Source organism: Argopecten irradians, chromosome 1 (assembly GCF_041381155.1).
Source record: "Argopecten irradians isolate NY chromosome 1, Ai_NY, whole genome shotgun sequence".
Lineage (NCBI taxonomy): Eukaryota > Metazoa > Mollusca > Bivalvia > Pectinida > Pectinidae > Argopecten > Argopecten irradians.
Window position 1 is genome coordinate 3,547,755 of NC_091134.1, and position 22,532 is coordinate 3,570,286.

General features: G+C 32.5%; 1 protein-coding gene across 4 annotated transcripts in view; it reads left to right on the forward strand.

Annotated features, from left to right (window-relative positions):
* Positions 1–22,532, forward strand: part of LOC138315316 (cilia- and flagella-associated protein 74-like) — a 48,681-nt gene that overhangs the window by 21,387 nt on the left and 4,762 nt on the right. For 3 of the 4 annotated variants that reach the window (XM_069256236.1, XM_069256247.1, XM_069256255.1), the window contains exons 29-39: positions 10,119–10,274; positions 10,870–11,018; positions 11,301–11,426; positions 11,776–11,941; positions 12,101–12,220; positions 14,477–14,518; positions 19,235–19,396; positions 19,811–19,940; positions 20,050–20,204; positions 20,505–20,634; positions 21,373–21,500. In XM_069256236.1, coding sequence (XP_069112337.1) covers positions 10,119–10,274; positions 10,870–11,018; positions 11,301–11,426; positions 11,776–11,941; positions 12,101–12,220; positions 14,477–14,518; positions 19,235–19,396; positions 19,811–19,940; positions 20,050–20,204; positions 20,505–20,634; positions 21,373–21,500 — 1,464 coding nt within the window. The remainder of the gene's footprint in view (positions 1–10,118; positions 10,275–10,869; positions 11,019–11,300; positions 11,427–11,775; positions 11,942–12,100; positions 12,221–14,476; positions 14,519–19,234; positions 19,397–19,810; positions 19,941–20,049; positions 20,205–20,504; positions 20,635–21,372; positions 21,501–22,532) is intronic. The other variant, XM_069256264.1, reaches the window with a different exon arrangement.

Below are 22,532 nucleotides of genomic sequence, written 5' to 3' on the forward strand. Positions count from 1 at the left end.
CGCCAGACGAAGGTAGGAGAACCCAGCTAGACGAGGTTCTTTCATATCTCGTAAACGCCTCCAGGAAGCTGGAACGTGCTCGTTAAAACGTAATGAGTAACTATCAAAAACCTTTAAATTACCTCTAGAGATCGACAATTTGAACATATTTTATCAAGTTTCCAAAAAAAATCCATAATCTATGCATATATATTATACGAGTATAAGCAGCCACTTTTTGTATAACTTGATAATATCAAAGTTACATATTTATAGATTATTGCTCTGTCCATAATGCAGCCTTTGAGTTTGCTATATATCCGTATTTTGTTTCAGGGATTTCCCATTTGGACCAGAAATCTAAACAGGCAGCCATTAGGGATAAGATCTTATTGGAGGAGGAGCGCATGAAGAAGAGAGAAGAAACAGCTGCCTAATTTAATGGGTTCGAATCCTCAGAAGGAAAAAATAAAAAAAAGGCCAAGGTAAACTATACTTTTATAGCTCAGGTGTCATTGGATCATTTACTCATTATGACTGTTTTACTAATGTATATAAATGGTAATCAGTGGTCGATTATTGGTGGCAAAATAATTAAGCTAACATTACGGAAAGTTTTAATTTTAAAACAAGACAGTTGTGACATATTTCTTGTGGTTTATTAATTTTTACATTTATATCCATCACAGATCGTAGGGACCGATGAAGAAGAAGCCACTGAGAGTTTTTAAGGAGATGGATGGGACGTCACTATGTTTGATGAAGATGAGGCTGCTGGGGTTAGATTTGACATGGCTGAGTCTTGAGGTAAGGAAATAAATCTTCTATCTGGTGTCATACATAACAAAATTTTATGTTAAATTTTCTCATTATCTAGATGTTCATTAATTCATATAAGAGGAAAAAAATGAATAATGGGATTATTACTGTAGGTGAATTTTCATTGTGAAAAAGAATATAACAAAACTTTGTAAATTGTAAGCTCAAACTTTCAGCAGGAATTTTCTAATCAATATACCAACTTAAAAAGGAAAACTCACTATAAAGTGTTGTGCTTGTTACAGAAAATGGCCGAGGACGCTGCTGACCGGGGAGGTGGACGCTGTGACCAAAGATTTCCGAGTTAGAGAAGCCCACTCCACTACCAGACTCCAGCGACTCAAGTGATGCAGAGAGTGATGGTGCGTAACATATTGCCTATATCCAGATACATGTCCTTTACAAAGGGTTGGTATCCTGATACATATCATATGGGGGATTCAAATCCCACATGATGCTTGTATCTGATATATACCTATACCATAGCTGCCTGGCAAGGTTTCTTCAAATTATTCTACAAAACTAATTTAGCATCATCACAGACCACTATTATGGTAAACTTTTTTTAAGACATGATTTTGCAAATAGAGAGCAGAGGTTTTGGAATTCCAGAATGCATGTCAGTATTAGCTGTGATCACTTTATGGTAATGGGCTTTAAACAAGACATTATAGACTTTTGTTAGAACTCATTGGAGTCCATTGGAGTCTAAAAAAAAATGAGCTTTAACCTGGTTTGATGTACCTAGAGTTTTCTACTGTAAATCTGCAAGGTTTTACATTACCCAGATTAAATCGCTCACTACAAAGTATGTGTTGTAAGTTATATTGCTGTCCTTTTCTTGACACTAAACAGATGAGCTGAAGGTAGACTTAGCTGAGCCTGAGTTTGAGGGATTGTGGGATCATCACAAACCGTACAAGGTTCCTAAGGATAACCGAGTCCACACTCAAGTTACCGGGGGCAACCAAGATGGACAAAGTAAGATATTAGCATTACCATTTCATCAGAGCAGAAAACTGCAACCTAATAAACTATGAAAAGAAAACATTTTTTTTCTTAGAGAATACTCAATTAATCGGGTGATTGGGTGGTGTAGTGGTCAAGCTGCTCGCCTTTCACCTAGCCGGCTGGGTTTGATCCCCGTCACGGATGTGAAAAGGTCAGGGTCACCTGCCCAATCAGGTGGGTTTTCTCCGGGCACTGCCGGTTTCCTCCCACACTAAGACCCCTTGCGCGCTTACATAACTTGTTTCTCAATTGATGTAAAATAAATAAAGTTTATATTTTAATACTCAATTAATCATTTGTGCTTTCCATAACTCTATGTTCCAATTTTCATAGTAGAATGTTGACATTTCAATTTATATTTCATGAAAAAAGAAATGTGTAAAAATAAAATAAAATAATGAATGGAAAAAAGTATTAATTGAAAAATAAAACTGTTGCATTATGCATGTTTATATTAATTTTCAGGAGATAATGACAAAAGTGTTTTGGACAAAACAATAGATCTGGTATTATCCTGAAACAAGTAGCCGCTGGGGACGGGAGTTCCAGGGGGTGTCCGTTTTATATAGCAAGCCAGATGTGATACACTTCAAGGTAGAATTTCACTGTTGATTCTAGAATTTTGAAGTTTTAATTAGAAAAATGACTAAAACAAGACTGATATCATTGCCCTTTTTACTTATTTTGTTCTGTCAGTCATATTGCAAAATCACTACAGGAAATAAAACCGCAATTATCATCATTATTAACATTTTCTACTCATAACTTTTGTTTTTGTCCAAGATCATTACTGTAAGAAATTACTTAGAAACTACTTAGTAATAGAAAGGAGATTTCAAAGCACAGATTTAGATGAAAGGGGTTTTGTAGTCTAGTAGATATATAACTATCATTAGGAGACAAAAGTGATTAGTTTCGCTATAATTATTTAAATGGGTACAAAGAACAAATTGTTTGGAAAATATCTTAGTATTTACAAAATCATTGAGGAAGGAATAAGAGGACAATGTGACTGTTTGTACGGGACTTTGTGGTGGTGGGCACACCTATAAGAAGAAAGTGACTCTGACCAATGTATCGTATACTGTTAACTACTGGTCGGTATATCAACATCACACAGAGAGGCTCAAGGACTTCATCGAGATCGTGTAAGTACTGGTGACGGTATGACACCACCTTTATACACAGACAATACTTAATTACAATACATAACTCTGCCTATTGTAGGTTTCTGTCTCCCTGTGTTCTCTGCTGACATGTTAGCACACATCTGTCGGACAATAGTCAGTGAGCTTTTTACTAGCTTTTTCTAGACAATTATATTTGATTTATTGATTTCATATATGTGCTCTTTGGATTAGTTAAGTTATCCATTTTCCAAGGTTTCAAAATAGGTTATTTGCTAAAGAATGCCTATACGTATGGAAAACTCAATGGAAGATAAAAAATTTTAGAGGAAAAGAATGATAGCAAATTAATGTTGCTGTATAATTTATCAATGTCCTGTTTGATCCTAGGTTTGCCCTCCTCCTGGCCAGATGTCTGCTGGTCTCACATGTGAGATGCTCGTTACCTTCAAACCCCATGGTAAGTCAATTGTTATAAAGCTCAAAGAAGCAATGCATACTTAAAGTTTACTCTCGAGTTTTCTGGGTATACTGGGACTGATTTCATACATTTTAAAAAAATGGGACTTATATTATTTTTTCATCATTATGTAGAATTTTTGTAAATGAAAGATTTTACAGTCATTACATATGAATTGTCTGAGTATTTGCTATTATGTTGCAGATTAATGAAGATTTAGTGGGAGAGGTGAACTTTCTATCTCAGACTGGACCATTCTCTATTCCACTCCACTGTACCACCAAAAAGTGTGATGTAAGTATAATTAGAACTGTGATAAAGGGAGACAACTTGTAAATAAAGGGACACAACTTGTTAATAAAGGGAGATAACATGTAAATGAAGGGAGATAAATAAGTGGAGAAAATTGTTAATAAAAAGAAATGAGGGGATGGAATGTTTATTGTTTAAAATCAAAAGTGTGATTTTATTTGTTAAGAACAGTTATATATGGTAAATTAATTATTTATATCATAAGTGACTACAAGTTAAAAAAAAATATTAAAATTATGATCATGCTTGATAAATACTTAGGGCAGTCATCATAGAAACATTGATAGAATAATCAAACATTAAGTTATCAATTGAAGATGAGCTATATACTTCGTTGGTATCCATGAATAAATAATTTCAAAATAAAATGTGACAACAATGTGAGTAATAATATTAACCTTGTAAACGACATGTTCATGTTACCTGTATTGTATATGACTGAATTCTGTTTCACACAGCTGTCGGTAGATACCAGTGTGATTGAGTTTGGTACTACAGTAATCGGCGAGACTTTGAGACGCACATTTACACTGACTAACAAAGGTGCCCCTTGGGACAAAATATGAGTTCTTCAAGGTCACAGGGTCAAAGCAAAGATCAGAGAGTGCAGCGGAAACTTCATTGGGGAGACTGGTATGTTGTTGGATATTAAATCTACTAAAACAAATATCAGAAAAATCTACAGATCTTGAATTTTGTCTCATGAAATCTTTACCAACTACCTGGTATAACCATTTTAACAGGAACATCTGAACACATCACAGAATAAAAAAAAAATTCCAAATGAAAAACTATAGTAATATCATTATTGCTACCTGTTTAAAAATACATATTTTGGTATTAATTTATTGAAATTAATGTTTACAATAATTTTACAACATACTTGTAGACAACAGCTGATACTATCCAGGCTAACAGTCCCGACTCCGCGTCTGTCATGGTCAAAAAGGAAACCAAAGAACAACCACCAGCCAAAAAGGCATTAGATGGTAAGATTTAGTCTGATACGGTCTCAACACTATCTTATACTTGTGAAACCAGAGGTGTGAACAAAAAATTATGAAATTGCTACTGCTGTAGTGCTCGACTGAAAAAGGATTAGCTACATTGTAACAATGATGATGGCTACCTGTCCACAGTCACATATCTAAAATATTGTTTGCAGTGAATGCTGTGGTTGGTAGCTTGTGCAAACATGGTCAGTTGACAGCAACAAACACGTGGAAATCTCATTATAACTATATGATTGTTCATACTTCTGTAATTCATGTCAGGGAAACTGGATATATTTGTACTGTCATTGAAGTCAATTCATTGCATGTATATTAAATGACATGAATATCAAGAAAAATTAGACTAACTAAAGTGATTGACATTTTAGAGATCGACAAAGCCAGCCAAGACGTAGGTGGTGGATCAGAGGAGGGCCACCAGGGCGAGGGACTGAGTGCTGTGGACGGGGAACAGCCCCCTGAGGGAGAGGAAAATGGTACAACCCAAAAACATAACTGAATCGTTATTTATAATGATAAAAACATAGAAAATAGCATCCAAAAACATTTCAGCTAAATCATATGAACGCAATGGGTTAAATCATGTGAGTCAGCATTACACTGTAATAGGTAGAAAATAACATTAAGTTAAGTGTAAAAAAATAATTAGCTTAACATATAAATGATGATAATGTTTTCATTAATTTATTATCTATTGATAATAAAGTGCTTATGAATGTTTTTATAACATTTGGAATAAGTGTAAAAACCTTTTGAAAATTTTAACTGCAGTAAGCCATAACTACATATCAGCTAACATTTTTTTGCTCTTTCCTTCTACAGTAATCACGGAGTCCTCCAGGACTTGAGGTCAGCGACCATGAAGATTACGGATCCTTGGACGGTATGAAAGTCGGTGTAATGGCTGTAGGAGAGCTGGAGCCGTTTTCCTCTGTCAAACTGGAGATCATCTGGCAGCCCACCATCCCAGGGAAGGTTGATACGGAGTTCCTCATCAGCTTCTCCGATCCACTGTCAGAGAGTGTGAGTAGAAACTATGGTTTTTATAAATAAGAGTTTATAATAAGTTGAAGTTGTCATCATGATATTTGATGATATTATCTGTTGTTGTAATTTGACAGATCTCGTTACAAGCCCTGGTCAGTGCTATTCTACTAAGATTTAGATGATATTTTCTATTTGTCTGACAGATCTCCGTTACAAGCCCTGGTCAGTGCTGTTTCAAGATTTAAATGATATTTTCTATTTGTATGACAGATCTCGGTACAAGCCCTGGCCAATGCTATTGACGTGCCTGTGTGGGTAGAGAGACAGACAATTGACCTACGTATCTGTATGTACGACCGCCTCTATCAAGACACAGTCATTGTCAACAACAGGTCTGTTTATTTGTTTTACCAGAATGAAAAAAAAAATGTCTAAATTACATATCATTGATAAATAAAATATGTTCACAATTTGATGATGTTTGATGAAGTAATTGAAATTTGTGTTTTAGGGCGACAACAGCTCTACGTTTGAAGTTTGAAGTGTGTAAGGAGCTAAGGAACCATCTGGAACTTCTCCCGAAAACGGGATACATACAGGCACAGTCACAATTCTCAGCTCAGCTCAAGTTCCTCCCCAGGTTCGTCGATAAAGCACTTTTACTGTTGATTTGTTGCTCAAAAATACAGTTGAACCTCATTCAAAATGAAAAACATAGTTTGAGAGGTCAAGTTAAATAATGTTATTGTATATTGTACTGAGTTGAATGCTTTAAATTCCAATAAATATTTCTCAGTGTCAGTTAGTTAAAGATGCTCCACACCGCTGACAAATGGTAATTTTTTCACAATCTAAAACAGGAGCAGACGATTTAGTATTTTTCTTCAGTTACAAAAGTTACTTACTTTACACCATAACTACCATTGAAAAGTTTTAGCTTCTAATTTTACTTCAAGTTAAAAATATGAAAAATAATTAATTGCATCCTGAAAAAATTCTGTTGCGTTATACCCTATATGGAATGAAGTACTGATTGCGCATGCACTAAAGGCAAAATAAATTATTTTTATATTATTTTTTGTGTTAATTAGGCTTATATATATATACATGATTAAACACCAATTTTTGTTCAAATGATGAATATCATTTATGCACTGTCGGTGGTGGAGCATCTTTAAATAGTACATGTATGACTGTAAAGTGCATGACAAACTTCTGACTTAGCTGATGAAAATACAATCTACTTATAGACAGAAACAATGGTTGATCAATTTTAAGTTTGACATTCTACCATTAGCCTATTAGAGGACAGGTACTGACCATAGGTCAGCGGTTGTTCTTCAGGTATTATAGCCCTCCTGTACCTGAAGGACTTGGGTTATGATTTATTAAATAATATGGTTCTCTTTTTGACAGACAAAGTTTGTTTGAGGAGGCCGGGAAGTTCTTTGACAAAGAGACAGGTGTGTTGGAAGCTCCGATGACCATCAGAGTCGCAGATCAGGTGAGTTTCAGTTTAAGGCATACATGATAATCTAATGACTAAGAAATGCCCACATCACACGATATGATGTCTTCAAATTATATAATGGAGTGGAAGGTTTTGTATACTTGAGTTGTAATATCCTAATTAGACACTTATTTTGTAAAATGCCCATTTAGTATTTTTATCCTCTATTAGCAACATGTGGGTTTGTTTTTCAGACTGCCCCAGTGCCTTTTACTGTCCAAGCTGTGGTGACCACTTCAGACATGGAGTTTGACACGACCAGTATTGATTTTGGATGCTGTACTATCTACGAGTCTGTGAAGACAACAATAAAACTCACCAATAAATCTATCCTCCCTCAGGAGTACGGCTTTGTGGGGCTTCCTGACGTAAGTTCCCAGGAGTTTCTTTATAGACAAAAAGAATCGACTCTGATTTTGAGCTTTACTGTAGTCTTATTTACTGTCAGTCTAAATTTCTTGTAAAAACAATATAATTCCAGTGATGTAAACTTTGAATGAATGTTTGCAGTATTTGGAGGTGCAGCCAGATGATGGTTTTGGAACACTGTTGCCTTTGGAGACCATTGACCTTGAGGTCATATTTAGCCCGAAGAAAGCACGGGATTATAAGTTTGAATTAAACTGCAAGTCCCTCATAAACAGGTTTGTAGTTTTGTAGATAACAAAGAAGTATTGTGTGATGTAAGTGTACAAAGCAAATTGACCTGCATGAAAAACAATCCTTTGTTGCTGGGGTCTTGTTTTTGTGTCGCCTGCAACGCAAGGGCGACACAATAGGTATCACTAATGTCTGCGTCGGCGTCAGCATCCGGGAAATGGTTTCTGTGCGATAACTGAAGTATTTATTGTCCGATTTCAACCAAATTTGGTATAAATGGTTTATATCAATATAAGATCTCAGATGAGGTTCGATAATGGTATAAATACGTCAATATTTGCAAGAGTTTACGGGACTTTAAAATCGTCAAAACATGAAAATCCATGGTTTTTTCTGCTCGATAACTTAAATAGCTATCGTTTCAATTTCAACCAAATTTCATAAATTGTTCAATATGGTCAATGAGTCTCTCAGCTTGAGATTGATAAAGGTCAAAATTGATTCAATCCAATTTGCAAGAGTTACGGGAATTTGTAAATCATCGAAACAGAAAAATCCATGGTTTCCGGCTCGATAACTTAAATATTTATCGATCCAATTTCGACCAAATTTCATAAAATATTTTTTATCATTGATATCTTGGATTCGTCTATAATTAATAATGGTCAAACTTTAAAATCATCAAAACAGAAAAATCCATGGTTTCCGCTAAATATTTATTGTCCGATTACAACCAAATTTGGTATGTTGCTTTAAAATAATGAGAATCCTTAGATGGGTTCCATACTGGTCAAAATCTGTCAATATTTGCAAGAGTTACAGGACCTTAAAATAGTCGAAAAACATGGCTTCCGCTTGAAAACTTTAGTATTTATTGTCAGCCGATTTCAACCAAATTTGGTATAATTACTTGTATATCAATGAATAGCCCGTGTGGCTTAGTTGGCTTTTTGATACTTTTCATCCAAATCCATCAATATTTGCAAGAGTTAATGGAACTTGATTACTTCATACATGTATACTAAAAATATTAAACCAATATGTTTTAATAACTGTAAATACTACGTTTCATTTTTTGTGATGTTGATCCAAGTTCAAATAGGCACTTATACATCACTCTACACGTGGAATTCTTGTATAAATCTCATGGACTGTACATGAACAAATTTAAGTTGATGACCGTCCAAGATGGTCTTATACTAATAATTGCTTCTTATAATCCAAGATGACCCTCTAGCACTCTAACGTTGGCTTAGGCTTGTGTTTCATAGCTCTAGAGAAATAGACTTGACTGTGCTAATACTGCCTTACTTTTGCAATTGTACGATTGTATGTTCCTAACCTACTCTATGATGTGGCTTAGTACTAAAAGACTCAAAATGATCAATGGATAATATAGAGTATACCCAAACAAAACCTATTGCATTTTGTTTCCTGCCATACTTAGTAGGTACTTTTGCCTTTTGCTGATGAGATTTAATGATATTTCTATGTAGCAATCTGTAAATAGTACGTAAAAAAATATTTTGTGATTTTAGGGAATTTAAGATCCAATGTAAGGGAGTTGGTGTACACCCCCCACTGGAGCTCAGTCATCAGGTTATACACTTCGCTGCTACTGCCCTCTACGATGTGTCTACGACATCACTACACGTAGTCAACTCTCACACCAGTACCAATGAGTTCACTCACCCTGTACCCAGGATTGGTAAAGGTAAAAATCATTTTGCTACCGTGTGTGTTGAACATCCCTTTCTATGATGTAAAACAACTGGTTTTAGACTTAAATCTTAAATGGTATTAATGTGTTAGAATCCATATTTTAAGTTCCTCAGTAGTGAAGACTGTAAAGTGGTTGTCTGAAATTATTCCTCAAGACCTTCATCTCTGAGTCACAGGTGCTGTCAAGGATGTGACAAGTGTATGATTTTTAAATACTTGAATTACCCGTATACACCTTTCAATTGTTATACTGACTCCTAATTAACAAAGGAAATCTGTTTTTGCAGGTGACATTGCGCCGGTCGGTCCTACATCATTTGAGTTTGTGGTGCCTGAAGGAGCTCCACTCACCATCTCACCGTCTGTTGGAACCATAGAGCCAGGAAAGGTATACCTGTTGATGTGATGTGTTGTAAAGCAGCTTACGAATTACCTATATCCTTAACAGTAATCGCATTTATTACTTTTTTGTTTTAAAAAATAATGACTAGCAAATATTATTGGTTCCTCAATCTAATTAAAGTCAGTTCTTTCATTATACACTACATATTTTGACTTGTAATTTTATGTGTTTTTAGAAATCCCGCATTCAGATCCGCTTCACCCCAACACTACCAGAAAATAGCATTAAGAAAGAAGCGGTGAGGATGGGTACAAAGATGTTGGAACTGAAAGCTGAAAGAGAATATCAGGAAAAGTTGAGGAAGGAGAAAGAGGAGCAAGAACAGGCTCAGGTAGGTTAACATGAAAACAGGGTAAGTCTGTCTGTGACTTTCAGAGACATTCAGCTCTCTTCGCCGTATTTAGAGACATTCAGTTCTCTTTGCCGTCTTTAGAGACATTCACCTCTCTTTGCCATCTTTAGAGACATTCAACTCTCTTTTTCCTTGAGAAACATTCAGTTTTCTTCCCTTCAGAGACATTCATTTTTCTTTTCCCTTGAGAAACATTCAGCTCTTTTTTCCCTTCAGAGACATTCATTTTTCTTTTCCCTTCAGAAACATTAAGCTCTTTTTTCCCTTCAGAAACATTCAACTCTCTTTTCCTTTCAAAGACATTCAACTCTCTTTTCCTTTCAAAGACATTCAACTCTCTTTTCCCTTCAGAGACATTCATTTTTTCCCTTCAGAAACATTCAGCTCTCTTTTCCCTTCAGAGACATTCATTTTTCTTTGCCGTCCTCAGAGACATTATTTGTCCTACTTATATATTCAGCTCACTTTGCCGTCCTCAGAGACATTATTTGTCCTACTTATATATTCAGCTCATTTTGTCCTTCAATACTTATAATTGTTGAGAAATATTGAGAAATTTTAAACTGTGTTTCAGACTAGTTCTAAGAATGCCAAACCAGGGGCTAAGGACAAGGGTGGAGCTAAAGGAGCAGCTAAAGGAAAGTCTTCACCAGTCGCTCCAACTCTGACTGTCGAAGGGCCGCGACCAATTACACCACCAACCCTGGAGTCTATCACTAAAGCGTAAGTCTAGTTCTGTGTTAGGAAATTTGTAAGGAAGCTTCTTTTTTCTAGAATTTACTTTTCAGTATTTATTTCCTGTGCATCCTTCATTTGTACTTAAAATAATTTTTACAGAATAATTTTTATGATATCATAAGGTACAAGAATATATTTTTTATGAATAATAACCATGAATGGCTCCGATTCATTTACTCTTCAAATAAAATGCTTGTTTTCATATTTTTATTTAATGGGAAATTCTTTTAGCATTATAATGATGGTCTAACATTTTGTATGTTACAGAACACCAGCTTACACTGCAGCTCAAGGATCATTGCTGAGACAATTTAAAGGCAGTTTCCGCTCCTACACGATCCCGTGTTATGTGGCTTCAGGCGAGTGTTCCAACCCCGGAGAACTCCCTTACAGGTAGGAGTAACTATTGGATTAAAATATAGCAAAGTAATATACTCATCAAATCTTGAGAGCTAGGTTTGGACAATTTTATTCATTGAAAGAAAATAAAATGAAGGCCAAACAATACATGTACAATGCTTTCATTGGTGGTTGTATTTAAATAATGGCAGCTGTGAGATTATGTTAAAATGTTGGCTGCAGTGGAATTGTGTATAAATGATGGCTGTGATTGGATTGTTTTTAGATGGTGGAAGCGGTAGTATTGTTAATATATGGTGGCAGAGGCTAATGTATTAGTGATGAAATTATGTTTGTCAGATCTTAGTGCTAGAGTTTTTTTATTTCAAAATTATTATTTCAGTATTCACAACACACTGTACCTTGAAGTCCACTGCCCAATTGTCAAACCCACACTGGTAGTAATATCTGACAACGGCAACACTTGTCTGGATTTTGGAGAAGTGTCTCTTGGCCAGAACATCACCAAAACAATCACCATACAGAATATCTCCAACAAACATGTAGAAGTAAGTTCAGTAATAAGATTCTGGTCTAATTTTTTTTTAAAAATATAAGTTGTTGGCTTAATGTTTATGATGTTTATAATGTTCCAAAAAAAAAGACATTTATATTCATTTCAAGTTGTCTCTTTTATCACATGTTGATTATATTTGTTTCCTTTCCAGCTGCGTTCCTCTATCCCGGACACGTCGGGACCATTCCTGATGTTGAATGCACTGAGACTGTTACCACCAGAGGGCACTCACACACTGCTGATGTCATTTACTCCGACAGCTGGTCGGGTGGTAAGTATCAAGGGGAATAACCTAGTAATGAGCAGAATGGGGATTCGTTTGTATAACCTGGGAATAAACATGACACATATTTATACCATAATACATGTACTAGGATTTCAATGTTGTGGTTTGATTACAAAGTAAAGTATGCTCAGCTTCACAGATTGCAAAGTCAAGAATGAGTTACTGCAATAAGATCCAATAAAGCTGTATTGAAAGATCAAACATATTTCTTATTAATTAACTGGTTCTTTTTCCCAAAATCAATCTAAGATATTATATGGGTTAATAATTTTCTGATGTAAAACCTCCACTGATAGAAACAATCCCAATAGTTGTACATTCTAACATGATCTTCCTTTGGTGTTTCAGAGTTGGGTAAAATTTCAAAGCATGTCTTTACATTTAATTCAGATTCATTTTTGTTAAGTCATTAGCTATTTAGAATTTATGGTTTTTATAGTTAGTTAATGCAAGTGCCAGATTTTTAGCCCACCATCATCAGATGATGGGCTATTCAAATGGCCTTTCGTCCGTGGTCGGTGGTCCTTCCTTCCGTTATTCCATCCCATCCGTCCGTCAGTCCGTTAACAATTCTTGTTATCTCTATTTCTCAGAAAGTACTGAAGGGATCTGTCTCAAATTTCATACATAAGTTCCCCTAGGGCCCTAGGTGTGCATATTGCAATTTAGGACCAATTGATCAACAAAATGGCTGCCAGGCAGCCATCTTGGATTTTGATGTTAAAGTTTGTTATCTTTTTTTTCAGAAAGTACTAGGGATCTGTCTCATTTCATATGTAGGTTCCCCTAGGGCCCGTAATTGTGCATTTTGTCTTTTGGACGGACCCAACAAATGGCGAGCAGTCAGCCATCTAGGATTTTTGATAGTTAAAGATTGTTATTGCTATTTCTCAGAAAGCACTGAAGGGATTTGTCTCAAATTTTATATGTAGATTTCCCTAGGGCCATAGTTGTGCATATTGCGTTATTGGAGCAATCAGTGAACAAGATGGTCACCGGGCAGCCATCTTGGATTTTGATAGTTAAAGTTTGTTTTCGCTATTTCTCAGATAGTACTGAAGGGATTTTCTCAAATTCATATGTAGGTTAATCATCTAGAGCCGTAGTTGTGCATATTGCAATTTGGGACCGATAGATCACCAAGATGGCCGCCAAGGAGCCATCTTGGATTTTGATAGTTGAAGTTTGTTACTGCTACTTCTCAGAAAGTACTGAAGCGATTTGTCTCAAATTTTATATGCAGTATATTTGAAAAAGTTTGAAAAGCAGGGAAAAGATCCCTCTTTCCATTGTCAGACATTGCATGATCATTCTTTGGTAGGCGCCAAGATCCCTCTGGGATCTCTTATATAGGACTAAGAAAGTACCTGGTACCGACTCAGCTTGCAACTTTCTATTTTCAGTGTTTTCACAATTTGAAAGTTTTTGTGCCAAAGTTATGGCGTTAAATTTCACTTTTGATATCTCACACACTTAACTTGTCACATGTTTGTTGATTAAAGACACTCGTAGTGTCAAGATATCAGGACATTTCCAGATACCTGCCAGACTTGATTTTTATTATATCACAAACTGCAAAGTATCTAGGTAATCACATAGAAATGTTTGTAGCTGAAATAAAAAGTGGAGTTTTGATCAAGTTAACAAAGCCTTAGATTGGCATTTGGTCAGCCCTTTGGGCCTCTTTGATAGGCAGTAATCTGTTTTTATCAGAAGGTAACAAATTAAATATCATAAATTTACAGTTGCACTGATTTTCATTTCATTATTTTGTTTGAATTTGTGTAATTGAAATTGATCCTTTTTCTCAAAACATATTATTTTACCCTATCAAACCCTCTACCTACATAAATGTGGTTGATACAAAGCTTTTTGTACATAAATGTGGTTGATACAAAGCTTTTTGTATGAAAAAGTTAATAAAATGTTGGTAACGAGGGTCTAATTTTATAGTTTTTATTGCAGGAAAATAAATCTGATTTATATAATCTATTTAATATAATGTAATTTTGGAGTGGAATTATATATACATAGTAAATATGACCAATCATTATGGCCAGGATATAAACCTATCAAGCATATAATTATTGCAGTTCCACACCTTTAAGTATTTAGATTATTACTGAGTCTTTTAAAACTCTTAGGTCTGTCTCCTTTTTTCTTAAACAAAAAATACATAGTTCCAGCTATTAGTGAGAGCGTGTGTCAGGTTTTCATTGCACTATGTTGTTATGACATTAGGATGAGGAAATACCAGAAGAAGAACGTACAACAACACCAAAGGTAGACCATGCACGGACAGATGGCAGAAACTGATCATAACATTTAATATTTCAGATAACTGCTTAAACAGATGCCTACAATTGATTATGATATTAATATTTCAGATAAATAGCCTGCTACTGATAAGCATGGGGAATAACATAATCAGGAATCAAACAATCATGAAATTACAATAACAATTGTGATAATAATTATCAATACACATAGACAATTCATGATTACACATAACAATTATAATTACACATAACAATCATAATTACACATAACAATCATGATTACACATAACAATTATAATTACACATAACAATCATGATTACACATGACCATCATGATTACACATTACAATCATAATTACACATGACAATCATGATTACACATTACAATCATAATTACACATGACAATTGTGATTATTTACACATGACAATCGTGATATACAAATCATATTACACATTACAATCATAATTACACATTACAATCATAATTACACATGACAATCATGATTACACATAACATATCATAATTACACATTACAATCATAATTACACATAAAACAATCATAATTACACATTACAATACATCATGATTACACAAAACAATCATAATTACACATGACAATCATAATTACACATACAATCATAATTACAATCAAAATTACACAAAACAATCATAATTACACATAACAATCATAATTACACATCAATCATAATTACACATAACAATCATAATTACACATGACAATCATATACACATTCAATCATAATTACACATACAATCATAATTACACATACAATCATAATTATACATAACAATCATAATTACACATAACAATCATAATTACACATAACAATACACAATCATAATTACACATAACAATCATAATTACACATAACAATCATAATTACACATAACAATCATAATTACACATAACAATCATAATTACACATAACAATCATAATTACACATAACAATCATAATTACACATAACAATCATAATTACACATAACAATCATAATTACACATTAACAATCATAATTACACATAACAATCATGATTACACATAGCAATCATAATTACACATAGCAATCATAATTACACATAACAATCATAATTACACATACCAATCATAATTACACATAACAATCATAATTACACATAACAATCATATAATTACACAACAATCATAATTACACATACACATCACACATCAATCATAATTACACATCACAAATCATATATTATCCATACCAACAATCATAATTACAATCATAAGTTACACATAACAATCATCATTACACATAAACAATCATAATTACACATAACAATCATAATTACACATAACAATCATAATTACACATAACAATCATAATTACACATAACAATCATAATTACACATAACAATCATAATTACACATAACAATCATAATTACACATAACAATCATAATTACACATTACAATCATAATTACACATAACAATCATAATTACACATAACAATCATAATTACACATAACAATCATAATTACACATAACAATCATAATTACACATAACAATCATAATTACACATAACAATCATAATTACACATCATACACAACAATCATAATTACACATAACAATCATACATTACACATATTACAATCATCATTACACATAACAAATCATACAAATTACACATAACAATCATAATTACACTATCAATAATACACATACAATCAGATTACACATTACAATCATAATTACACATAACAACATACAAAATCATCTAATTACACATCACAATACACATACAACATAACACATAACAATCATAAATTACTAATTACAACATAACAATCATAATTACACATGTAACAATCATAATTACACATTGACAATCATAATTACACATGACAATCATGATTACACATACACATACAATCATAATTACACATAACAATCATAATTACACATAACAATCATAATTACACATAACAATCATAATTACACATAACAATCATAATTACACATAACAATCATAATTACACATAATTACAATCATAATTACAATACAAATCATAAATTACACATAACAATCATAATTACACATAACAATCATAATTACACATAACAATCATAATTACACATAACAATCATAATTACACATAACAATCATAATTACACATAACAATCATAATTACACATAACAATCATAATTACACATAACAATCATAATTACACATAACAATCATAATTACACATAACAATCATAATTACACATAATTACACATAACAATAATAATTACACATAACAATCATAATTACACATAACAATCATAATTACACATAACAATCATCATAATTACACATAACAATCATAATTACACATAACAATCATAATTACACATTAACAATCATAAATTACACATAACAATCATAATTACACATAACAATCATAATTACACATTACAATCATAATTACACATAACAATCATAATTACACATAACAATCATAATTACACATAACAATTATAATTACACATAACAATTATGATTACACATAACAATCATGATAACACATAACAATCATAATTACACATAACAATCATAATTACACATAACAATCATAATTACACATTACAATCATAATTACACATAACAATCATGATTACACTATAACAATCATAATTACACGTAACAATCATAATTACACCTAACAATCATAATTACACATTAACAATCATAATTACACATAACAATCATAATTACACATAACTACAATCATAATTAACACATAACAATCATATATTACACCATAACAATCATGATTACACATAACAATCATAATTACACATAACAATCATAATTACACATAACAATCATAATTACACATAACAATTATAATTACACATAACAATCATGATTACACATGACCATCATGATTACACATTACAATCATAATTACACATAACAATCATGATTACACATAACAATCATTATTACACACAATCATAATTACACATAACAATCATAATTACACATAACAATCATAATTACACATACAATCATAATTACACATAACAATCATAATTACACATAACAATCATAATTACACATAACAATCATAATTACACATCACAATCATAATTACACATAACAATCATAATTACACATAACAATCATAATTACACATAACAATCATAATTACACATAACAATTCATAATTATACATTACACAACAATCATAATTACACATAACAATCATAATTTACATAACAATCATAATTACACATCTAATTACATAATTACATAACAATCATAATTACACATTATAATCATAATTACAACATAATTACAACATAACAATCATAATTACACATCAAAATAAATAATTACACATTACATCATAATATAATTACACATAGTGACCATGATTACATATAACCATATCTAAATAAAACAATAATCAGTACGCTTAACAATAACGATATAATTACTCATAAATAAGCAGACTCAGAAAACAATTTTGCACTGATAAGTAACCAATGTAAGAAGTAATTAAGCAGATGATCACTGTAGAGTTTAACTCCTACACTAGATAGTTGTAAGCTAACATAGATAGTTTAATTAAGGATTAATTGAGATGATAATAGTTTAATTAAAGATGAATTGAGATGATAATTTTTGACCAATGGATATTGGAGATCAATCAGCATGATTTTTTTTCCCAGCACTGTGGTGATCTATTTTGCATGATTTTTTTTTTACCTTATTTGCACATGTTGTTTATAAAGGAATATTTACTTACATGTAGTAAAAAAATATATCAAAGTTTAATCTTTTAATTAAAGTAATTAAGTATTGCTACAATGTTATATCATACACTACATGGGATATCCAATATACCTGGTTAAAATCAGATGAACTTTAATAATTTAAGTAATTAATTCTTCCCTTTTAATGTTTCTAATTTTTTGAAGTCACATCCAGACTTCAACCTTCTGAATGATAAAAGAGATGATTTTGTTTAACAAGTGAATATATATGTGTGGTAGTTTATTACACGGAGAGTTACCCGGGATAAATGTACTCGGTAAAACAACAGCTAGCCATTGTAGAAACAGATGGTTTTGCTATTAGTTACATACCTTAACCGTAAGATGCTACTACTGCTTATGATGAGTGATACCATATTTACTTTATACAGTTGAACTTTGTTATTTAAAACTTAATAGGACCAAAATACTCAGAGTATTTGACAATCAGATTATGTTTGGAAAAATAATTTCATCTTAATAATGAATTTGATTAAAATGATATTTATATCATATAAACATCCGTTTTCAGAGAGTCTATGTAACAACATAGGAGATGAATATAGATTTAATTAATATTAATTACTTCAGACGGAAGTTTAACTTTTACCTGGAATAAGTTATCCCAAGAGTTTAAGATAATGAGGTTCAAATGTGATTTAGCTACAGATGTTTGATGAAGTTTGTTTGAGTAATGATACAAAAATGACACTGAATTTCATTTTACCGGTATATAGCTTTTACATGCTTTACAATAATATATTTGAAGTCATTAAATGTATCCATTTTTATGAAATATTATTTTGCATATATATATATATACCACTCATTAAATATTGAATTGTTCAAACAATCATCAAATGTAATCAGTAAAATTATATTTATAGAACTACCTCCCTTGATTGTTGCATTATCTCCCTTTGTAGTTCCAAGAGGTGTTTAAGATATACACAGGAATATCAGTGCTTCACGTGACTTTGGCTGGTAAGGGAGTTAACCCTGTCGTTGACCTCAGCATGCCCATGGAAAATGGAGTATTCAACATGGGAGCAGTTCTGGTATCTGAGTATGTGGAGAAGACATTCAAGGTAAACCATGATATGTTTTGATAAATTATAAACATTTCCATTTTCAGCCATCAGAAGTGAATATATCATTTATGTTAAATATTAGAAATATCCAGGTATTCATGTATAGAGTGAATATCCTTACAAAGTTTACAAAGATATAGACCTCTATATGTGGTATTTTAGAGTCCCTGACAAGCCCCGGTCAAATATAAGTGTAACAAATAATGTCTATATAGTAAATGAATACCGCTTGGAGATTGGCTGTAACTCTGACTTACTCTACACCTTTATTGCTTGAAGTAATCTACTTCTATGACAAGAAAGAAAGTAATAGCAAGTAAGTATATAATATGATATACACTGTATATATCGTGATATTTGGGCTAAAGATTTGGATCTATTCTAACTCTGTTTTCAACATTTTCCCAACAGATGCAAAACTCGTCCTCACTGTCCATAGACTATTGTATGAAGTTAGAGAGCCTGTCACTCTTACGACACACTAAAGGACAGGAGTTACCGGAATTTGTCAAACGGGACAAGAAAGCAAAGTCACAAGTCGGTAAGTGACGGCAGAAAATCGTGCTGATGAGAAAAAATCATTCAATGGTTAATGATTATAATTTCAATTTTATCAAACTGACATTGATGTTGCTTGTTTATATTTGTAGGAACTCAAAATAACAGTGGTCAGAATGTGTTTGACCTTGTGCCGTCAGAAGGCACAATACCTCCCGGGGGTACGACAGAGGTCACCGTGACCTTCGCCCCTGACCATGCGAGCGACTATTACTCTGATGGCATCAAAATAGAACTCTTTGGAAAAGTATGTACAAAAAGTTTTCGGGTAGAAATTTCTGAACCAAAAATTAAGCAAGCTCTACTCAGCTTCATCTTGGACATCAATTAAAATTTTTTTGTTTCTACTTCAAAGTCTCAACAATAGAATTAAAATTTCTGATTTTGCAATTTGAATTCAAAGCGATTTTCTTTTTCAAGATGTTAAAATTTTCCCCTTGTGTGTATGAAACAACATGCACAATAACCTTGAGTTTTTTAAAATTTTATTGAACTTCTACAAGTTTTAGGAACAAAAATATTAAAAGAAAGTGTTTTTGTCTAACAGGAGGAGTCTCACAGCTTTAAGATTGCTGGAATGGCCAAACCTAGGATTATGTATGTTGATAGTGGAGATAGCAGATTCCCTAATGTAGAATCCCTGGCAGATGTGTTATCAGATGGAACAGATGAAGAAGGTATATATATATATATATATAATGTATCCATACAGAAAAGCTAAAACACAGTCAAACCTCGATGTATCGAAGTTCAAGAGACCATCAGAAAAACTTCGAAACATTGAGACTTCAAAATATTCATAGTTGAAATTAGACCGATGTTTTTTTTACCATGACCAACTGTGGTAGTTGTGTACATGTCGTCTCCGTTTCGTAAACTTTATAATCATTGTATTTACCACAAACAAAACAAAATAAAAACAAGGTATGCAATTAATCACATGTATTGCTATCGTTAGCAATTTTTATTCGAATCATCGAATGTCAGTTACATCTGATTCTATAGCAAATGGTCCATGAAAACAGTTTGATACATCCAGAACATCGATTCATAAAACTTCAATTCATACATGGGTTAGTTAATATGTTATATAGTAAAGAAATTCGGGACCAGACAAAAAGTTCAATACAGTGAGAAATTTGATTCATCGGAGTTCGAATCATCAAGGTTTGACTGTACTTTAAAATGCAACTAACCATAAAATGTATTGATTTATAATTATTTATTTCTGAACTGATTTTTGTGTGTAATTATGTTTTGTTGCATATTTCTTGAGTGATAAATATTGCAAAAATCCATTGCTGCGGAAATGTTCTGAGTCAACAGCAGTATCATGTTTCTGTTCTAAAATAAAGTGTATGAAATATACTAATATGGCATTCCCTCGATTAACACCATATTTTTAATACCAACAGAGGGACGTCAAGCTATGGAACCAGTGATGCTGACTCTGGAGAGTGTAGCCAAAGAGGACGAGTATGTGCCAGCGTCACGAGAACTACATATTGGCTGTGTGAGAACGATGGCCGTCAGTCAGAAAAAGGTAAGGGGACAGAGTAATTTCCTCTGTTTAAATATTTATTTGTGGTGCACTAAGTGTATAACTGGTGTTGTTACCCCGTACTTATCCATTTGTAGACGTATTCATTTTGGTGCTGTTTCTGCTGTAATTAATTTATACACAAATTCAACTTTTCTTGCAATTTTGTAACTGTTATGAGTGCGATTTGAAAATGTCAAATATATGTATGTATACACAATAGTTTGATTCATATAAATGGTTATGAGATACTAGGTAAACAATTTTGGTGTCCACTACAATAAGAATCTTGTCAAAATGTATATGTCTACAACTATCCCCAAAAACATTTCTGTTTAATAAATATTTATATTGGACCATAATTACACTACAGCTCGAGGTTTTATCAGAAACATAAATATGTTTTAAAGGAATGAAAATTGGATTTACTATATGATATGTCTGATCTATTGAATTTTTTTTTTTTTAACCTTTTGTTTTCTCTGGTACAATATAAGTACAGCTATATCACATTTTTATTTTGTTTGTTATAAAGTCACAGTTGGTAGATTTCAAGCATACTAAGAGCACAATAGGTTTTAGAACTCTCACCATTTTGGAGGAGTAAAAATTTATCAACTAAAATGATCCTGTATAGGCCAATGCATGTCATAATTGTATGTATATGACACAATAACTATTATTCATTAAGTAATAATGTGTGGAAGGAATAAGGAAAAACTATTTTAGTTTTGATGAAATTGATTTACAAGGGATATTTATTATTTACATATTTTTGTCCGAATCGTATACCGATACATACATATAGGATCTTACATGAGTGTTCATTTCATATGAGATTTTATGAAACGAGTCTAAGAAGTTTTTATTTTTGCGAGCCTTGGTGAGCAAAAATTGAAACTTCGAAACGAGTTTCATAAAATCTCATATGAAATGAACACAAATTTAAGATACTTTTTATCACATATGTAATATACCTACATAACAAAGAATTTAACATCAAAATGTATTCCGAAAATCAATCAGAGGCAGCCA